Raw genomic sequence first — 23,218 nt, 5'->3', positions numbered from 1 at the left:
TGGAATATTTCATTCAGTGATATCTAGGATGTGGGATTATAGTGTTCCCTTTCTTTTTTTGAGCAGTGTATATATATACATGGCGAGCATATGGAGGGCTGTGCGGCCCTTCAAAGAAATGCCACCCCAGACCATTACTGACCCACTGCCAAACCGGTCATGCTGAAGGATGTTGTTTATATATATATAAATCAACATACTCTCTTTGATTTTTATTAAGATGTCAATCCATTGTGTGATACACAAAGCACTGGCAGGCGCAATGTGTAGATCTACAAGGGTTTTCAGATGTGATTTATGTCCTGTGTTCAGCAACCTGACCATGATAGTTTTGATTCATTGCTGGGTGCCAGCGAGGAGACAAGTTCTCCCCAGGTAATAGGGTACACTGTAGTTTTTTTTGGTTAAGATAAAGACAGCAGTGAAATTAGGTCTTGCAATTAACTCTTTACTTTGGAGAATTATGTCTATTACTATATGTGATATATCGGTCAACCTCATACATAAATTATAGTTTAGAGCGATACATAGCCAAAAATATATTGTGAAGCAAAACAAAGAAAAAGTGCAGGAATAGGTGCAGGCCACAGGTTGCAATCCCCCAACCTACGGCACAATAGCAAATTCCATGGAAAAAAAATGGTGTCTTTATTGGTGGCAACAAGAGCACATGAGCCTGTGTCTAGATAGACAGGTGTAAGAAAAAAACATTCTGCAAATGAAAAAGTGGACTTTAATTAGCAGACTTAAGTCCACATTTTCCATTGCACAATGTTGGGAACCCCTGCACCCAAAATCACTATCTTTTGGTGCTTTTCCACTATTTTTTGTATAGGTAGATAGACAGCGATAGGGCTTGTTCACACACTGTGTTTTTACCTCCAAGTAAAAAATGCTGAACTTTACAGTACCAGCAAAGTAAATGAGATTTCAGAAATCACATGAACATGCCGCTTATTTTTTCCTTGCAGAGTTCAACTATCTAATAGTTTTTCAAATCTGTAGCATGTCAATTATTTTAGTGTTTTCATAGCTTTCGTCACCCATTCAAATGAACGTAAGTAAAATCGCATCAAAAACTCATGTAAAAACGCATGAAAATTCACATATTTTATGCCACATTTTTTTCTGCCAATACTTTGGTTTTTGGTGCAGAAAAATCTGCTGTAAATGTGCACATACCCATAGATAGACTTCAGGATCGAATAACTAACATAGTAAAACATACGCAAATAACATAAAATGTAAATAAGTGATATACACATATATAAACTAACACACAAAACACTTGCTGTACTGTACTCAAACAAGAACCCTAGGGGCTGTTTTCTGTAAACGCACTTTTCCTTGAAAGAGTCCATTCTTGCCTAATTGTACTTGTGTTTATGAGCAGATTTGTAAGGGCTGAAGGAATACTAATCCCAACTCATCATTTATAGATTTGCCCTGTGCTGACGGCTTCCTTACTCGGAGGCGTTTTGCCTTTAAGAACGCATTGTAGGCTAAGCCTGGCTTTTTATTAAGAGTGTTTAGCATGGATATTCATGTCATCATAAAGAAGGATTATCAATAGGGACATGAATGAGCGGCGCTCTCCTAGAAACTGTATGCACTTCACAGCTGATGCATTCTTCTTCATATTTTAGGAGTCTGCACTCTTTTTTGTGAATCAGTTTTGTTTTTTAAAAAAATTTTCATTCCCAAATTTAAAAAACTGATTAAAATATTCTTAATTTAAAAAAAAATGTAAAAAATAAGTTTACGTCTATAGTTACTTTAATTTCAGAATTGGTCTAATGTTAGGGTAATTTAGAAGGTTTTTTAACTTCTCTTGAACTTTGTCTCTAAATATAAAAGGTCTCTTGTTTTCCTTGGACAAAAGCTCCTTATTCCAGGCTTCACTGCTCTGAGACCTTATTGTATCTGTATCAGACCCTTCCTGACTGAGCCTCAGATAGGATACGTGTTCACCTTTGACCATGACTTTACAGTTTCCATTAAGACGTGAAAAGTTAAGCAACTTGGTAAATATATTTCTTTACTTATCTTGGACTTAACCTTTACTTTGACATACTCCGTTTACAAGTACACTGTATATGGAAAAAGTCTAAAAAGGGAACTTGTTGAGGTAACTTCTTCAAAATGTTCTATTACTCCATATGGACAACAGAGCGGGGTGCCCCATTCAGAATGCTTCTCTTTTAGCCATTGTCTAGAGCTGCTAATAAAGAACTGATCTAGTTTTTGAAGACTTATTTATTTTATACATGGTATTTCATTGTAATAACAGCTCATCGTCAGGATATCCATAGTCGACAGTAGTAGAAATAAGTGGAACGTTTCACTCAACCCCACAAGTCAGTGCTCTCTGGCCATGTAGATGGGCGCACGCAAAGTAACAGAGCTTCTGCGTTCGGTTACATCTCATCAACCTGGCATATGAAGCCGAGCCTGGGATCGGGTAAGAAAATGAGTACAGCTCCTTTCCACAGCCAGTCAGCATAGACCTGGACCATGGACCAAAAGTGCATTAAGCGATCCACTCATTTCTTGACAGTTGCTTTCGTACAATGGTATAACTTCTAAAGAAAGGCTGGCTGAAATGGTCAAAATCCTCCACATTAGCCAAATGTTTATCTTGTGAATTAAAGTGGTTGTTCGGCCTTTGGGTACAAGTCTGTAGTAAATCTACGTGACTGTAAACTTGTAAATCCTAACAGCCTGCAGAGTTCACAATGTCAGGATTCTCTGGTATAGGTAGTCATGTGACCGTAAGTATGTGATTAGTTTACATGTGGTCACAAGCTGACTATAAAAGCACGGCCTTGCTCAATGCAAGTGAATTGAAGGAGGCCAACCACTTCTAGTCAGAATGTGGCCGAAAGCATTCACAAATCTCACATGACCGCCTACTCCCGGGACCAGTTAATTCTCACAGAACGCTCACTGTGAGAAGTCAAAAATCTCCAGTTTCATAGAGTGACTGCAAGCCTGTACCCCAAGGCCACCAACCCCTTTAAAGTCCCCCCTACCCTCCACAATTTACCTGTCAAAAATTGGAAATAATCAGTAGTTTTATTTGCACAATTTCTTCAGAACAGTTTCAGGAGACATACATAATTAATATCCTATAGAATTAGAACCGATATTGGAACGTTGTCTTAGAGTTTAGAATGCCTTTAACCCCTTTCCAACATCAGGCGTAATAGTAATAGACACCCTCCCTTTGATGTGGGCTCTGGCACTGAGACATTTTTTTTTTTTTAGCAAAGTTTGGAACTTTTTTTCACCACTTAGATAAAAAATAACCTAGACTTGTTTGGTGTCTATGAACTCATAATGACCTGGAGAATCAAAATGGCACGTCAGTTTTAGCATTTAGCGAACCTAGCAAAAAAGCAAAACAAAAAACAAGTGTGGGATTGCACTTTTTTTGCAATTTCACCGCACTTGGAATTTTTTTTCCTGTTTTCTAGTACAAGACATGGTAAAACCAATGGTGACGTTCAAAAGTACAACTCGTCCCGCAAAAAATAAGCCCTTATACGGCCATAGTGATGGAAAAATAAAAAAAGTTATGGAAGGAGGGGAGCGAAAAACGAAAACGTAAAAATGAAAAAGGGCTGCGTCTTGAAGGGGTTAAAGCCTCACTACTACCCTCAATTATTTACCAGTCAAAAATTGGAAATAATCAGAATTTTTATTTGCACACTTTCTTCAGAACAGTTTCAATAGACATACATAACTAATATCCTATAGAATTAGAACCAATGTTGGAAAGTTAATCTAGAGTTTAGAATGATCGCGTCCTCTAATATGACTGAATTAGCAAACGGTTTTAGAAATAAAGCTCCTAAATACAGTTTCAACATAAAAAAAGAGAATAGAGGAAATAAAACAGTAATTTATATATTTCTTCATGGGTAAAATTTATATATAACCAATTTGTGAATATACAGTAGATGTGTAACGTAGAGCTGTAAAAAGCATAAAAACTCAAAACAGACAAGCTGTTCCCATACACAGCAGTTAATAGTAAATTTCGACAGCACATACAATACTACATAAAGCCGCCCTAATAACACATAGGTAGCGTGGGTGAGCATAAATCCCCCTTAATTTCACATCATGGCAATATCATTAGCTATAATTCCCACTAGTCATGTTATAGAGCGTAGTAAAAGCGAAGGGGAGAGTCTTGAGAAATGGTTTGCTCTCTATCGATTATAACAATACCTAACCTGTCGAATGTAACACAAACACTTGCGCGTGAGACGGGAGAAAGAGCTCGAAGGTTCTTATCAAATTTCCTATTTATTTTTCCTGATCATTTTCTCAGTAAACGGCCTCGTTTTTCTGCATTTATCAACATTATATATTTAAGTGCAGCTGGTAAAAACTAATGATTTGATTTTCAGACTTGAGCACAGACCTTGAGGGCTTATATCTATAATTATGTATTAATGAAGCTGTAAATCAACACTGATAAACATTAGTAAACAGCGTCCTAATGATTTATATGTAGTCTTATTTTAATTATGATTAAAGGGGGTGTCGGGGTTAATTAATATGGCTAATCTGTTTCAGAACAGAGACTGTATAAGCTCAGCAAGGATGTCGAAACCACAATATATGGACTTGTATATGTGGGATTTTTTTGTTTTGTTTTACTTCTTAACTTATGATTTTCCTAAAAGTTTTGTGTATTGGAGATCATGAATACAGCTAATCTATAGACCCATCTGAACCCCCAGGTATCAATACTGATGGACTCTTACTAACCTTTAAAATGGAACCCTTGATTTGGGTTGAAAAGAAAAATAAGACACACTTGCATTTTTTAAAAGTGATGCAGTGCTTAGAGGGTTTTCCATGAAAATTGCCAACATCATGATGATTGACAACTGGCTTTCACTGCATAACTGCAAGAAGTTGGCTGTCAATCAGCATGACATCAGCAATAATGCCCAGTCAAGAGAGCAGAACAGAAGAGAAAGAGCTGCTCTGTTAAATGAGGTCAAAGGAAGCAAGAGAATCGCAGCAACTACCTACCAGTAAGTTATTTGCCCTATAGGAATTTTTTTTTCTAATTTTAACATGCTCCTCACAACAAGACACCCGCCTTCTAAGCTAAGCTGACTCCTCTACAAAAATGAACAAAGATTTTTTTTGAGCAATGGAGCAGAACACTCCACATATCAGAGCTGATTTACAGAGAAATCAAGTTGATAATGCATAAATGCCTTAGTAGCACTGCAGTAATTCAGACATTCATTCATATGACATGTTCACCCAACAATGAAGCTACCAGGATGACAATACTGCAGATCTACAGGGAAACAAATGAATGCGCAATTACCAACTATTATATTTGATGATCATTTGCCTGGGTCATTTCCTATTCCACTTACGAAACGTACATATTAATAGCAAGCTCTCAGTGTAATTGTAGAGTGTCTGTAAGGATAATATTGTTCAGGGTGATTATTACGTTTGCACATACTTCCGCGCATAATAGCATTCAGATACGAGTCACCAGATATCGTTGAATTATAACTCTCACCATGTGCTGCCAGACTATGCTCCATGATGTGTGCACTCATTGCACAAATATTTTGATGCAGGCAACAGAATGCTATATACTTGACATGGTCAACCTAATACTATAGACTAGAAGACTAGATGTGGTCAACCTAACGCTATATGCTAGACGTGGTCAACTGAACACTATATACTAGACATCGTCAACCTAACACTATAGACTAGACATGGTCAACCTAACGCTATAGACTAGATGTGGTCAACCTAACGCTATAGACTAGACATGGTCACCCTAGTGCTATATACTACACATGGTCAGCTGAACACTCTAGATTAGATGTAGTCACCCTAACGCTGTAGACTAGACATGGTCATCCTAACACTATAGACTAGACATGGTCAACCTAACACTATAGACTAGATGTGGTTAACCTAACGCTATAGACTAGACAGGATCTACCTAACGCTATAGACTAGATGTGATCAACCTAACGCTATAGACTAGACATGATCAACCTAACGCTAAATACTAGATGTGGTCAACTGAACACTATAGACCAGATGTGGTCAACTGAACACTATAGACTAGATGTGGTCAACCTAATGCTATAGACTAGACATGGTCAACCTAACACTATAGGCTAGACATGGTCAACCTAACACTATAGGCTAGACATGATCAACCTAATACTATAGACTAGACGTCATCAACCTAACGCTATAGACTAGACGTGGTCAACCCAACACTATAGAGTAGACATGGTCAATCGAATGTTATAAACTAGACGTGATCATCCTAACGCTATAGACTAGACATGGTCAACCGAACACTCCAAAACGTCCAAATTATTATACAAATTTGATTTAAGTGTTATAAAGATGTAATTTTTTGTTTTTCAAATAAACTCATGGATAGTATTGTGTCTCAGGGCTCTTTGATCGCTGAAATCAATCTCAAGCACTAGGTAAGCCCCATTAAAAGAAAACTATTTAGGAAGAATGATCCACATTATTAAGCAGTAATCATGAGGTCAAGTGCTTGTTACTCGAGTGTGCCGAGGGTGCTCAAGTATGTACAGAGTATCGCGGGGGCTTGAGAGAGATGTTTGAGCCCCCCTCCCGCATGTTTTGCGGCTGTTAGACAGCCAAAAAACATGCGGGGATTGCCTGTTTGTCAAGCAATGGGAAATAAAAAGGTGGTATCTGCTGCCGAAAAGCACCAAAGAGTGCAATGCCTAGGACAAGGTATAACATCATCAGATATTTCACGAATACATAATGCACCACTCCAGTGTTATTTTTTGTCAGAGCTAGAGTAGAACTTTAAATGTAAGCCCCTTGTCCTCGTTCTTATATTCCCTTTCCGGCGGCTTCAACTTTTACGATAATGCGGAGCAATCTTGTGCTTGTGAATTAGGACTAGAGATGAGCGAATATTTTCGGCTCCCTCCAACAAACAGGCTCTTCATTCATGTGTTGTGCCTGTCTCACAGCTGCGACACATGCAGCAGCGGCTCGGAACAGCTGATCATCGGGAGCGCTCCAGTTAGCCAAGTTCCCGATGCAGCTTATTCGGTAAGTGCAATAGCTTGACGAATAAGGAGGGAGTCGAATATATACGCTCATCTCTACTTATGACTGGCCGGAAGACAGAAGTTATGTCACAGGACCTTAATGTAAGTCTATGAGAGCCAAAACGAGGCTCTCTGGAAAATGATGAAGGCCACGGCAGATGAGTACGAAACGTTGGCAGGGGAATTACATTTAAAGCACTACTCTAACGATGCAATGAAAAAAAGAAAAAACAATAGAGTAGTGCTTTAAGAGTGATCATAGTACTGTGAAGAGATTTGTGGCTGACACACAGCACAGATGGGTTAGTGCAGAAAAAGGCATAATGGGGAATATTTCTGCCACACAAAATCATCGGAATAAGGCTATGTTCACATGTCCTGTAATCATCTGTTTGAAACTGATCCAGCAGCAAGAAGTTATCTTAGGCCTCTTTCACACTTCAGTTGTTTGGCGTCAGTCTAAAACCGTCATTTTCCTCAAAAAACGGATCCGTTTTTTTTTTCGACGGATCCGTTTTTTTCCCCATAGACTTGCATTAGCGACGGATTGTGACGGATGGTCGTCCGTTCCATCCGTCATGCGACGGATCCGTCAAAATTTAGCGGACGTCATTTAGACATTGACGTTCATCTAGACGTTTTTTGTCTCCGTTGAAATGGCGGATTGCGACGGATCCGTCGCGTCCGTCATTTCATAGAATGGCCACCTATGGGCGACGGATCCGTCGCGATCCGTTTTTTGGCGGATCTGTCGCCCCAATCCGTTTTTTCAAGTTTTTTCAATTGCGCATGCTCCAAAAAGTATTTACAACCCCCGAGTAACGGATCCGTCAAAAAAACGGATCCGTTACATCCGTTTTTTCAACAATTGTGACGGATCCGTCGATCCGTCACTTTGTCGGAAGTGACTGACGCCAAACGACTGAAGTGTGAAAGAGGCCTTAGGCTACTTTCACACTAGCGTCGTGCACTGCACGTCGCAATGCGTCGATGTGGAGAAAAAACGCATCCTGCAAAGTTGTCTGCAGGATGCGTTTTTTCCCCATAGACTAACATTATCGACGCATTGCGACGCAGTGCCACACATTGCAACCATCGTGCGACGGTTGCGTCGGGTTTTGGCGCACCGCCGCCACAAAAAAAGTTACATGTAACTTTTTTTGTGCGTCGGGACCGCCATTTTCGACCGCGCATGCGCGGCTGAAACTCCGCCCCCTCCTCCCCGTACCTTACAATGAAGCAGCGGAAGCATCTTAAGACTGCTTCCGCTGCCAACGTCGGGCATTTTCTTCACAGTTTGCGTCGGTACGTCGGGCCGACTCAGCGCGAAGGCCCCGTAACGACGCAAGTGTGAAAGTAGCCTTAGAAGGACAAAAAAGTTGTCCAAACACAACTTTTTTGACTTGCTAAAAAAAGCGTTTGCAACTGGATCAGTTTTTACAACATTGAAGTCTATAGAAAACAGATTCATTAAATAGCCATCTGTTTTTCTTACAATTGAAACAGATCCGTTTTTTGCTTACTGAATCAGTTTTAAACAGATGACTGCTGGGCATGTGAACTGTCAAGTAATCATTCATTTGAAACCGATCCAGTAAGCAAAAACGGATCAGTTTCAAATGGAAGAAAAACGGATGGCTATTTAACGGATCTGTTATAAAAACGGATCCAGTTGCAATCAGTTTTTTAACCAGGCAAAAACGTTGTGTCTGCACAACTTTTTTCTCCTGCCAAGATAACCGATTCTTGCTGGATATTGTTCAAACAGATGATTATAGGACATGTGACCATAGCCTAAGAGAGCAACTGCTAAAATACCATTACAAAGCAGCAAACAGGTATTTAAAGTTGCTGGTGCCTCTAGAGTCCCGCAAACCTCAAGATGTAGGATCCTCCAGAGGCTTGCAGGTGTGCATAAACATACTATTATATTACGTACTATTATATACTGTACTAGATGTGGTCAACCGAATACTATACAGTGGATGTGGTCAACCGAACACTATATAGTAGATGTGGTCAAGCGAACACTATATAGTACATATGGTCAACCAAACACTATATAGTACATATGGTCAATCAAACATGTATACTAGATGTGGTCAACCAAACACTATATAGTAGATGTGGTCAACAAAATACTATATAGTAAATGTGATCAACCGAAAACAATATACAGTACAAGATGTGGTCAACCTAACACTATATACTAGATGTGGCCAACCTAACACTATATACTAGATGTGGTCAACTGAACACTATATAGTAAATGTGGTCACACATGTGCAGGGGTTTTCCAGGACTTGTGAATAACCTGATCCTTAGGATAGGTTATCAATATCAGATTTGTGGTGGTTTGATTTCCCAACACCAGTCCTGGTAAACCCCGTTAAGTCCAAACACGCATAACCTTATAGAAAACATACTGTAAGAGCATTCTGTAAACTTCCTCCGAGAACTGATAACCAAGGATGAGACACTAGTCAGTAATCAACTGGGTCAATCATATTCCTACAGTCTAGAAGGTGTGTCATAACAATCCATCACAGATACCTTATATATTTAATATTTATGGTTGACATCAGATCGAGTAAATGTTAAGTTGGCTCATGTTTTTGTAAATAAATAGCACCATTTTTTTGCACATTATATTGACTTAACAATCATGTACTGTACAAATTGTCCTGTTGGGATGCTCCAAAGACTAACAGAATTTACAAGAGGCCAGGTGTCAGACCCCCACCAATCTAATATTACCTATTCGAAGGTCATCAATATTATATACTCAGGCAGCCCATTTTTAAGTGAATCTTTCACATCAAGAAATGCTGTATACCTTCTAAAATGGGAGTGATCAGCAGGTAATTGACATTTTAATAATATCTGGCTGCCTTAGGCTACGTTCCCATAATTAGCTTTTTGGTGAGTTTTTGATGCACCCATTAAATAACATAGGTTACTTGCATTTTTCCTCACAATTACAAAAACTCAAGTAGGCAGGGGTCAAAAACTCAAGTGGGAATGCAGCATTACTGGTGCAGCAGCTGAAGGGAGTAAAATTAATTTTAACCTCACACACACACACTGCACAGCAGGCTGTCAATCAATGTATAGTGAGTAGTGACTAATAGTCCCCTGCACCGTCCCAATGACTGTAAGCAAGTGGTTTAGGCTATAATTCCATTTTCTCTTAGCGGCCACTGCTCCACATGATTTAACCTCCATCTACCTGCAAGTTATCACTATATCTGAGGCAAATATTGTTTCTGGAGGCGACAGGTTCCCATTAAATAGCCGTACCAGTGACGCATTTCATTGCTCGTACTATAGTGATACTGAGCTTTGATCACCATAGGATGCTCTGCTTGGTTCTATAGAGTCATGGGGCGGTCTAGGCATTCGGATCATAACACAAATGTTAAAATGTTTGGTGACCATCTGTGATCAGCCAATTAATGTAATTACTTTTTTGCTACAGTTACGATTATATGTAGAACCACATCTGGTCTACGGCTGCGCACAACCTCTGCCTGCGTTAGGACATTACATTGTCATAAACACCAAGGTTCTTTGCTGAGAATTACTTATAAGTGTACTTGAAATACCTGAAATATTTCTGCTAATAGTTTATGATGAAGCGTCAAATAAACCAGACGGTGCAGTTACCGGACAAACTACTATGACTCGTACAGGTTCATGAATTTGTGTAATGTGTCATTTAGCAACAGCTTTTCTACAAGAGCAGAGGAATTAAACCATAAAACATCTCCAACTGATCAAAAATGATAAAATATTAGTCAACATACCATAAAACATCATTTTAGGCCCTCGCCCATTCTAGGAAACTAATAGAACATATCTTAAGCCATACTAGACCTTGGGCCGTAGTGGGTATCAGTGAAACCTATGACCATGCCAGCTAGAAAGCGTACCATGTATTATTTAACATATGGTAACACTATACATTATCGATCCTCGACAACTTCCTTTAATTTCACACCCACGATAACCTAACCAATAAGGAACATTGGACTTGAGGAATCTGAGCATTCATCTCAGTGACACAAACAATAAGGCGGCTTTAGCATTTCTTTAAAGATCTGGATTAGTTCAAGTTGGTCTCATCTCCATTTCCTAATTATGAGCACCATCAAAGAAAAAGTGGTTCGTTACTGGAAACATGGATTCTGTTCCCTCAGAGTTGATTTAGGTGAGCTGAAATCTAAATTAAATGCCCTGACGAACAGATTGCCATTGTTTGAAATGGACTATCCATGTTGCCATTCTTATGGCCATAGCCACAATTTGATTTGCCCCATTAAATAGGTAAAATCCAAATGTAGACCTTTGATAGTTTAGTAGCTTTGGATTTTTGCCATGAAATCCTCTACAAACACTTTCTGTAAACATACCCCGATAGGTGACAATGGGGACAAGGACTTCACATACTGGTTGGTAACGAGCGTAGTGGTGTCAGGTGCCACCCAAAAAGGATCACAGAAGGTTGTCCTTTATGTACCCCCTCCAATAATTACAACAGGACATATTTCAGCCCCAAAAATGTATGGCCTATCATGCAATGGTACAATTGTAAAATATTAATCAGACTTCAACCATATTGAAAGATCATCACCGTATGGGGAAAAATATATGTGCAAATATAAAAGTAAGCCTCTATCAGTGTATATTTACCTGCAGTACACCATGCACAGCATGTTATTAATCTCCTTGTCTGACTTGTATCTCCTGAAGTCCTCCCATACATCCTTAATTGCGGTAATAGCCAGGATAATACATATCGGAATAATGGCTATAGCAGGTTGAAAGGCGTTGACCACTGGTACAAAATTAAGTGCTGCCAGTAATACGAAGTACATATTGGCAAAACGATGGAATTGTTCAAAAAGGTTCTTCGGAAGGAAAGAAAGGAATGTATACTTGGTGGTCTTAATTTTATTAGTCTGGTAAATACTGTTGGGATTCTCCTTCCAATTCGAACCTTCAAAGAGCAGGTTGGATTTGATAAATCGTATGCCATCGTCCTTTTTCCGTCTTCCCCTGATAACTCTCTCCCAGATCTCGGCGGTGATCGAAGACATTGTTCTGCATGTAGAAGTAAACTTGGGAAGAAAAGTAGAACTTTTCTCAATGTCTTCATAGACCAGGTAAGTAAGCAAAATCCCTGCTCGTCATATTGCCCTAGAATTGGTAATCCTGAGGTCCTTGGCTTATTTGTAGTAGGAATTGTACAGCAAAATCCCAAGATGTCGGAGAAGGTCCTTCATGTGCGGTGAACTCCAGCAGACTCTTTCCTTTTCTCCTTCTTTCAAAGTACACCTGTTGATTGCAGACGTCACAGCAACTACTTGTGTGTCACACTGTAAACCAGTTATTCCTGGGGCAGGACGGCTACCTCTGGGTCCTACAGCCGGTTTCCTTTAATCTCAGTGATGAACTGCTCACCTGCCTGGCCTGCTAAGTGTAAATGAGCTGTGTGACTACTTAAGACAATGGGATGGCAGCGTGCCCTGTGCTTGCATACAGTGACCACAATAAGGAAGTCGATGAAATCTTTACTGGCTGAACAGAATATTGGGAGAGTCTACATGTGACTCTGCACTTTGTACCAAGACAGTTTATTAATAGAAACTGAGATTTACAGAACAATCAGTCTCAAAAGAAAAAAAAATGTATATAGCTATACACACACACACACATATATATATATATATATATATATATATATATATATATATATATATATATATATATATATGTATATATATATATATATATATATATATTTCTGGAAAAGGATAAACTGTAAATGATAAACAACGGTATAACTTATAATCGCCTGGGTAAAAACCATATTCTGGAGCCGTTCTGTGCAGAAGAGAAGGTGTAGTGAAGGGACATGGAAACTGGAAGGACAAAAACCAGGAGACAGAAACCAAATCTATTCGTATTATAATGAGGGTCTCACACCAACCCTTGTTTAAATCAACAGAATTTTTTTTTATGCAAAATAGGAGGACAAAAAGCCCATCAAACCAATTTTAGCATTCTGATAGATATCTATTTTTCTTTCGACAGTATTGATCTGTATCTCTCACACTCGCTACATACAAGTCCAAATACAGAGTCTAGACTCTGCTTTTGTCTCTATAGCTATAGCTCTATATCTAGCTTTATTGCTCTATATCTAGTTTATATCTGTCTCTCTACATCTGTGTATATCTAGCTATATTAATCTGTAAAGTTCTCTCTATATATCAATATATCCCTCTACGCATCCAATCAGACAGCATCTATCCATCTATCACATCTATTGCAGGAGCTAACAGACAGTGGAGGACCCCTGTGCAAGAATAGTATATGGGCCCCCTCGCAGTCCAGAAGTTCAGAATTATGCATTCCTTTATGTGGGAGGGACAGAAGCTGTTGCAGCTTTGGAGGTACGAGTAGGTTCCTTATCTCCCTTGGTTCGTGTGTGTGACTGTACAGGTGGCACCGGATTCATTGTAGGTTATCAATCTTATTATTGTTAATTTTTAGAGCACCATTGATTCATGGTGCTGTAAATACAACATACAAAATACAGATATACAGTAAATTATGATGAACAAACTAACAAGAACAGACTGGTACAGAAAGGAGAGTACCTTGCTCTTGTGGGCTTACAATCTACAGTGCCTTGCGAAAGTATTCGGCCCCCTTGAACTTTTTATTATTATTATTATTATTATTATTATTATTACTATTATTAATTTATATAGCACCATTAATTCCATGGTGCTGTACATGAGAAAGGGGTTACAGATATCATTTACTGTACACAAATTTATGATGACAGACTGGTACAGAGGGGAGAGGACCTTGTCCTTGTGGACTTACATTCTATGGGGTACTGGGGAAGAGACAGAAGGTCAGGGATGCGGCAGCTCTGGTGGTGGTGAGGTGGCAGCTCAGGTGGTTGGTGAGGCAGCAGCTCAGGCGGTTGGTGAGGCGGCAGCTCGACCAGTTGGTGAAGCAGCAGAATGGTTATTGCAGGCTGTAGGCTTTCCTGAAGAGATGGGTTTTCAGGATCGGTCTGAAGGGTGGTGGATAATTGGATGTGTTGAGGCGTGGAATTCCAGAGGATAGGGGATATTCGGGAGAAATGTTGTAGGCGGCTGTGTGAGGAACGAATAAGTGTGGAGGAGAGTAGGAGGTCTTGGGAGGATTGAAGATAGCCTGAGGGAAGATAGTGGTAGATTAGTTCAGAAATATAGAGAGGGGACAGGTTGTGGATGGCTTTGTAGATCAGTGTTAGTAGTTCGAACTGGATTCCATGGGGATTTGGGAGCCAGTAAAGGGATATGCAGAGGGGAGTAGCAAGGAGAGAGGAGGATTAGCTGAGCAGCAGAGTTTGAGGACAGACTGGAGTGGTGCAAGGGAATTAGCGGGGAGGCCACAGAGGAGGGTGTTGCAGTAATCAAGGCGGGAGATGATGAGGGCATGATGAGGGATATGGGGGAAGATGATGAGTTTGGTTTTGTCTACATTGAGTTTTAGGAAACGAGAGTTGAAGAAGGAGGATATGGCTGATGGACACTCCAGGAATCTGGACAGCAGAGAGGTGACATCTGGACCAGAGAGGTAGATCTGAGTGTCGTCCACATACAGGTGGTACTGGAAGCCATGGGACTTTATGAGATGTCCTAGGCCAAGGATAGGGGCCCTAGGACAGAGCCTTGAGGGACTCCAACAGAGAGGGCAGGATGAGGAGGTAGTGTGGGAGTGGGAAATACTAAGTGTGCGGTCGGAAAGGAATGAGGCGATCCAGGACAGGGCAAGGCTTTGATGCCAAGGGAAGAAAGAATCTGGAGCAGTAGGCAGTGGTCAACTGGGTCGAAAGCAGAGGACAGGTTGAGAAGGAGGAGGATAGAAAACTGTCTGTTAGCTTTGGCTGTAAGTCATTAGTAATTTTGGTCAGAGCAGTTTTGGTGGAGTGGTGGGGGCGGAAGCCAGATTGGAGGTTGTCAAGGAGAGAGCTAGATGAGAGGTGGGAGGAAAGTTGAGCATGGACATGCTGCTCAAGGAGTTTGGAAGCAAACGGGAGCAGTGATATGGGGCGATAGCTGGGCATAGCAGTTGGGGTCAAGGTTAGCTTTTTTGAGGATGGGTGTGATGGTGGCATGTTTGAAGGCAGAGGGGAAGGTACCAGAAGATAACGATAGGTTGAAGAGATGGTTTAGGGCTGGAATGAGCATGTTGGGTGAGGTTGGGGAGCAGGTGGGAAGGGATGGGGTCAAGTGCATCGGTGGTGAGGTGTGATTTGGAAAGGAGGTAAGTTCTCCTTCAGTGATGTTGGAGAGGGAAGTTATTAGGGAAGGGCACAGGTCTGGTATATAGGGTGGTTGGGGTAGAGGAACAGTAAAGGTTTGTGTTGTTTGGTCAATCTTGTTTTTGAAGTAGGTGGCAAAGTCCTCAGAAGAGATGAGGGGAGTTGGAGGTGACAGTGGTGGGCAGAGGAGAGAGTTATATGTGCTGAAAAGTTGTTTTGGGTTGTAGGATAGTGAGGATACAAGGTTAGTGAAATAGGTCTGTTTAGCAGAAGTGAGGGCTAGTTTGAAGGAAAGTGTAGCTTGTTTGAAAGCAGTGAAATTGCTTGGCAGGCGTGTTTTCTTCCAACGCCGCTCCACGACCCTGGATACTTGTCGGAGTTTTTTGGTGAGGTTGTTATGCCAGGGTTGCCTATTAATTTGTTGCACTTTGCCATGCATGAGAGAGGCGACAGTCTATGGCTGATGTGAGGATGGAGTTATAAAAAGCGGTGGTGCTGTCCGTGTCGTTGAGTGAAGGTATGGAGGACAGGGGTAGAAGAGAGTCTGAGAGTCTGTGAATGGCTAGGTGTGCAAGGTTTTTGCAAGAATGTGGTAATGGCTGGACATGGGGGCAGGTGAGGAGGACAAGGATGAGAAGGTGAGTAGATGGTGGTCAGATAGGGGGAAGGGAGAGATTGTGAGATTAGATAAGGAACAGACTCCAACAGGTTTTCTTCAAGACCTGTATTTGGCTCCATCCATCTTCCCATCAATTTTAACCATCTTCCTAGTCCCTGCTGAAGAAGAGCAGGCCCAAACCATGATGCTGCCGCCACCATGTTTGACAGTGGGGATTGTGTGTTCAGGGTGATGAGCTGTGTTGCCTTTATGCCAAACAAATCGTTTGGCATTGTTGCCAAAAAGTTCGATTTTGTTTTCATGTGACCAGAGCACCTTCTTCCACATGTTTGGTGTGTCTCCCAGGTGGCTTGTTGCAAACTTTGAACCACACTTTTTATGGATATCTTTGAAAAATGGCTTTCTTCTTGCCACTCTTCCATAAAGGCCAGATTTGTGCAGTGTACGACTGATTGTTGTCCTATGTCCACCTCAGCTGTGGATATCTGCAGTTCATCCAGAGTGATCATGGGCCTCTTGGCTGCATCTCTGATCAGTCTTCTCCTTGTTTGAGATGAAAGTTTAGAGGGACAGCCGGGTCTTGGTTGATTTGCAGTGGTATGATACTCCTTTCATTTCAATATGATCGCTTGCATAGAGCTGCTTGGGATGTTTAAAGTTTTGGAAATCATTTTGTATCCAAATCCGGCTTTAAACTTCTCCACAACAGTATCACGGACCTGCCTGCTGTGTTCCTTGGTCTTCATGATGCTCTCTGTGCTTCAAACAGAACCCTGAGACTATCACAGAGCATGTGCATTTATACGGAGACTTGATTACACACAGGTGGATTATATTTATCATCATTAGGCATTTAGGACAACAGAGGATCATTCAGAGATCCACAATGAACTTCCGAAGTGAGTTTGCTGCACTGAAAGTAAAGGGGCCGAATAATATTACAGCCCCACTTTTCAGTTTTTGAATTTCCACAAAAATGTTAAATAACCAATACATTTTGTTCAGTAGGTTGGGGGGTTTCAGTAAGTCCAATAGTAGTGAGATGTGTCGTAGCAGGCTGTAAGCTTTCTTGAAGACATGGGTTTTCAAGTTCCGTCTGAAAGTTTGGATGTGGTGGATAATAGGAAGTGCTGGGGCACAGAATTCCAGTGGATGGGGGAATACTCAGGAATAGTTTTGGAGGCGATTGGGTGAAGAATATATGAGTGTAGAGGTGAGAAGGCAGTTTTGTGAGGACCACAGCTTACTTGCTGGAAGATTTCAGGAGATATTAGCTTAGAGATATGCAAGTAGATGGAAGTGTTGCCCACGCCCCCCTTGAAGATATATGTTAAAAAATTATGGTGTTTGAAATGTTTAATGATTAATATTGTTGATGATGGAGTTGTGCTATGCCTAGCATTAGGTAGTTGACAGAGATAGTTGGAGTTAACAGTTGGGACTAGCACATGGGGAGGAGCTAAGTGTGGGCGCAACAGAGATAGGGATGAGCCTGCTGCAGTAGCAGACCTTAGGTCAGACTGAGAAGCAGAACCAGAAGCAGTGTCTTGTGGCAAAAGAGAGCCGACCGAGTGGATAGTAAGATCCTGCAAAGATGTTAGTCACAGTCCAGAGTCAGAACAGAGATAGCAAGAAAGTGAAGGAAGAAGTATCAGAGCATGGAGCAGGGAACCTAGCGGTACCGTACACAGTTGTCAGTCAGGCAACGGAACAAAGAAGGAAAGATAAGCGAGACAAAAAGGAAAGGGCCTGAATTATTCGAAAAGCTAAGTAGCAGCCATATTGACATAGAAAACTCCCCTAAGGGGAGTATGAAGTGGAACAGTGGGTGGAAGTATAGGACTCTTGCCTGCTGGACTGTAAAGGGGACGAGGAAGTTCCCAAGGTAGTGTGCTGGGCTCTGTGTTGAGGCAGAAGAGCTAAGTGAAGTGGAAAACGAGAGTGACTCCAGGAAAGGGAGAAAGAAATGTGCAATAATGATCCATGTAATAACAGTAATGTTCATGAAGATGAATGCAAGTATCTGCTGTACATAGCTCCTCAAACGTTATTGTTCATAAATAATCATCTTTTTACTGAACTATGGCCTCTCTCAGAGAACTCAGCAACCCCTGGTCTTTGCTGGCCGAAAACACCAGCACCATGCCGTCTGCAAGGGCGTATCGCCATCACAGCTAAAGTCCCCACACCCAGTCAGGACCCCCACTTTCATGTAACATACTGGAGCGTGTACCTCGCCCACAGCTACCACTCTGCGCCATGTTACAAACATACAGAGGAGACAGATTATGGACAGATTTGTAGGTGAATGTTAGTAGTTTGAACTGGATACGTTGGGGAATTAGGAGCCAATGAAAGGATTTGAGGAGGAGTAGTTAAGAGAGGTGAATTAGTTGGGCAGCAGAGTTAGGCTACGTTCACAAGACAGTATTTTGGTTTGTATTTCACATCAGTATTTGAAAGCAAAAACCAGGAGAGGAACAATCAGATAAAAAGTATAATAAAAACATATCACCACTTCTGCATTTTTTCACCCACTACTGGCTTTGGGTTACAAATACTGATGTGAAATACTGAACATGTGAACGTGGTCTCAAGGACAGACCGGAGAAGTGCAAGAGTATTAGCAGGAAGATACAAAAATTGAAAGAAATGGATGGCACTCACCGGTTAAAAAAACTTCTATATTCCAATACTTTAAAACATCGGCGTAGGGAGGATGGGAGCAGGAGTGGAATGGACGACAGCCGTTTCACGCTGCAGTGGTGCTTCTACTGGTCACTGGGTATAATCTCCTTTGTATAATGGCACTTCTGGTGTTTTTTTTTTAAATTAATGATCAGTATTGTAGTACTCAGTCACAATGTTGTGGTAATATGTTGTCTGGGCATTGTGTGGTGGTATTTGTTCCTTGTATGTGCTATTATTTGGTCACTATGTGGTGGTAATATGTGGTCTCGTCAAGTTGTGTTGGTAGTTGTTCTTTGTATGTCATATTATTGGTCACAATGTGGTGGAAATTTGTGGTCTGGACATGGTTCGGTGGTATTTGTCCCTTGTATGTGATATTGTTCGGTCACTGTGGTGGTAATATGTTGTCTGGTCTTGGTGTGGTGGTATTTTATGTGGTATTATTGGTCATTTTAACAATTGAAAAATAAATAAAAATACACCTACATTGTATTGCATATTTTAACAAATGTTTAATAGGTTAGAGTAGAGTAGGGCCCGGCCAAAAGAGTCTATCTTGTCATCATGGCAGATTAAAAAAATCTTTTGGCCAAAGCAAAAGCTGCTGGCTGTGTCTGATCTGGTTATGGGAACTGTTAATGTGTGATTGTGAGAAGTGGAGTTTTTCCAAGAGAGAGCGGTGGGACTGTGAACAGTTCGAAGGGTGGAGGCGGGGCTGGGGTGGAGCCTGGGCAGAGTCTCAAGGGGGCCCCCAAAATTTTGCCAGTATGGGCCCTGAAATTCCTAATGGCGGCCCTGGTAATAGTAGTGCAGTTTTGCAGGTTAAATTGTGTGGCCATTATTGATGTATAGGAACACTACTGGTGCCCTTCTAATGCCCAGAAAGTACCATGTTTAAGTCTTATCAATTAAAACATGCATTCATCACAAACACGTGGTGTTGGGTGGTTTTCCACCTTTAAAGGAACATTAAAGCTACCAATGCTTATAGAGAAACATTGCCTGGGCATCCAGTCTTTAGGGGGTCCCACAGCAATTTCCCAGTTTGCCATCTGCAGTACCTTTCCTGCATAGAGGCGACAGTACATTTTCTTGAAAGAAATCCTGAAGTTTAAGATTACCTGATCTAAGAAAGGAATACGTAGAAAAATCTAAATTGTGAGTTTAAGTATTAGACAAGGCAATCATTTGCAGGAGTATTGTGGGTGATATTAATTTAGTAGTATATGTAGTGGGCACAAAAATATACATTATGTTCTATTACGTAGTATGTGTAAAAGCGCATGTCAATGAGTATGAAAACACGTATTACGTTTGCAGCTAAAAGGAAAAACTTCTTAGCACACACCTTGGACCCTAGGGCAACTTTATACACGTACGTCAAATACTTTTGCAAAAAAAAAAAGCCGGCTACTTTATCTATAGGAGCTTTTGCTTGTATTGAAGGTCAGGTGTGTGCAAAACAACTGCCATGCTTACATTAATAAGTTTTAGAGATGAGATAATTGCTTGGAGGCAAACTGAGTTCACCATCTGGTTGCCATTTGGCTTGACTCAAAAAGAAATGGCAAGGAGTATAATAAAAAATAAAGAATGGAGAATCTTCAGCGTACTTTGACTCTAAGCAACTTTAGAGTCTCCTGAGCTCACTAGGTCTTAACGAATGCAGACATACCATCGCTGCCTAGTTGGCATATAAGATGCCCAGTGAAGATTGTAGTGGACTGAAGGAAACAGTAGAAGACAGGTGACTGAAGAATAACACTGGACCTGAGATGGGTTGCAGAGTGGGTCAAGTGTGGACGAGGCAAATATAATTTTTATTTTTTTATATTTAGGTTAGCACTTTTTCACAAAATGTCCTAAACAATTTGGTGGGGTTCTGGGTTCTAAGACCCCTCATAGACTTTCTGTTAGGCTACTTTCACACTTCCATTTTTTTAAATCTGTCACAATGCATCGGCGCGACGTATCGACGGATGCGTCAAAAATTATGAAAAATCCGTTGCATCCGTTTTGTCCGTTTTTACCATCCGTTTCATCCATTTTTTTGACGGATCCGTTTTCCATGCCTAAAAATGGGAGTCTCCCAAATGTGATTGGCTACTGGAAAATAGGGAAACCAATATATTGACAAGGCAAAGATCCTGAATGCTGCGGCATGGCAGAGAAACATTCCTTATCTATGTCTTCAAGGGTGACACAGATTAGATAAATGAGCAACAAGATAGATCTGGTGTACTTGAACCTGAGTAAATTAGCTAAGGCATCTTGGGATGTTTTCATTTCCCTCTGTGCGTCCAACCTTCGAGAATCATTGCACACAGAGTACCATAAGATATAGCAATTGTTGAGGATAAAATATAACTTTTAATGGAATACCTTAAGATGAAGCAAATATTAGTATATGATTAAAATGAATAAGTAGCAGCTATAACCATTGGGAGCATACATGTAATGGTAGTAGGCTTAAAGGGAATCTATCACCTCATTTTTCGCATATAAGGTGAGGCCACCCCCATCAGGGGCATATCTACAGCATTCTGTAATGCTGTAGATAAGCCCCGGATGTAACTTGAAAGATAAGAAAAACAAGTTAGATCATACTCACCCAGGGGCGGTCCCGATTCGGGTCGGGTACGATGGGCTTCGCGGGTCCGGGGCCTCCCATCTTCATGCAATGATGTCCTCTTCCTTGCTTCTGTTGCGGCTCCTGCGCAGGCATACTGATTTGCCCTGTTGAGGGCAGAATAAAGTACTGCAGTGCACAGGCGCCGGGCCTCTCTGACATTTCCTGTTGCCTGCGCACTGCAGTACTTTGCTCTTCCCTCAACAGGTCAAATCAGTACGCCTGTGCAGGAGCCGCGACAGAAGCAAGGAAGAGGACTTCATCGTATGAAGATGGGAGGTGCCGGACCCGGACCCGAACCCGCGACGCAAACCGGACCAGGACTGCACCTGGGTGAGCAAAATCTAACTTGTTTTTCTTATCTTTCAGGTTACATAGGGGGCTTATCTACAGCATTGCAGAATGCTTTTTACTTGTGGGCGTTTTACTATATCTTGTATACACATTTTGTTTTTCATGTCCTTTTTTACACTCGTATGTGGGTAGAAGGAAATGCAGAGACAGGAAATTCCCATGATAAAGTTGCATGGTTTATGATCAACTAATGATGATAAAGGTCAGGAGAGTTAATGCTAGTACGTTAACAGTAATGGTGGTGCTAGTTGCAGTAGTAGTAGTAGTAGGAGTAGTAGCAGGGGAGCTGTATTAGTAGCATAAGGGAATGCCGAAAAAACAAAAAAAAATGACTTTTCCGTCAGAAAGAGCGTCCCCGATCTACCCTGTCCGCACGGGGGCACAATATTTCTCAGGCCCACCCCCCCAGTCATTACCAGTAACTGCAATACATATATATATATATATATATATATATATATATAATCTCACCATAAAAATGTAGAGCATAAATATACTCCCATATAATGGAATTTTGGAGATTAAACAAAAGAGAGAGGAGAGTAGTCATCATGGTGGAGACAGGGAAGTGTTGGCTGTAGGGAGCTTGGCACATATGGCCAACTTTATATACCGCTGACTTTCCCGCGACTCTCACGTTACATTTATCTTGGCCCAAAAGAGAGCTCTGGTTTTTCACCCTGCTAGACTCCCGGTACAAGGAGAACCTTTCATCTCTCCTTCCTCGGATGGAGAAGTCTACTAAAATGCTGCTGTACCAAAAGGCCATTGTGGAAAATATGTTGAAAAAATTCTCATCAGACAATGCTAGCGGTAGGAGGCAATCTTCCTTGGACTACCAAGAGAAGATTTGAGGGAGACACACACCAGGTACAGAAGAGGCAGGGGTACACCATCAAAGGCCTGGACCAATTTCATGACACCCTCCCAGTGTCCAGGTCCCGATGATTGGGTATTTGTGATAAGGAGAGAAATGTTTTTAAATTTGGTTAAAAAATACCTGGCCAACAATGAGTTGGTGCCTTGAAGGGTGTATGGATGACCCGGCTTGTAATTCTTGGCAGGATTGGCACATAGTGCATAGCCTTTATAAGTCTAGGAGTACCACTGCATGACAATTTGAACAGATTGTGTATGAGGCCCTCCTTTATGCCTAAGGCCGGTGTCACACTTGTGTGTGTAATGCGAGTCTCTCACATCAATTCCTGGCACTGCTGCTGGCAGTTCGGACCAGAGCATTCAGCTGCATAGAAATACATTCAGCCGCACACTCCGGTCCTGAGTGCCGGCGGCAGTGCTGGGTATTGATGCGAGAGACTCATGTGAGTTTCTCGCATTACACACACAATTGTGACCCCAGCCTAATAGAGGGTGTATCTGAGTACCTCTGTGTCACTAATTTTTGGCATTTCTTGCTTCCTTCATAAATTACATTGACATTTCCAAAAAATTTTATTAAATAAAAAATCACTTTTGGTTTA

General features: G+C 41.1%; 1 protein-coding gene across 4 annotated transcripts in view; it reads right to left on the bottom strand.

Moving 5' to 3' along the window:
- The window catches only part of ATP10B (ATPase phospholipid transporting 10B (putative)), a 517,664-nt gene that overhangs the window by 83,126 nt on the left and 411,320 nt on the right, over positions 1 to 23,218 (bottom strand). The window contains exon 1 of one of the 4 annotated variants that reach the window (XM_077266122.1): positions 11,808 to 12,486. The exons of the other annotated variants lie outside the window; for them this stretch is intronic. Within the exon in view, the coding sequence (XP_077122237.1) occupies positions 11,808 to 12,214 (407 nt within the window). The 5' untranslated portion in view covers positions 12,215 to 12,486. Of the gene's footprint in view, positions 1 to 11,807; positions 12,487 to 23,218 lie in introns of those variants that run through there. 4 annotated transcript variants of the gene reach the window in all.

The sequence above is a fragment of the Ranitomeya variabilis genome, chromosome 5 (assembly GCF_051348905.1).
Source record: "Ranitomeya variabilis isolate aRanVar5 chromosome 5, aRanVar5.hap1, whole genome shotgun sequence".
NCBI lineage: Eukaryota > Metazoa > Chordata > Amphibia > Anura > Dendrobatidae > Ranitomeya > Ranitomeya variabilis.
The sequence above is the reverse complement of the archived record's forward strand: the minus strand, read 5'-3'. Positions and strand labels throughout refer to the sequence as shown.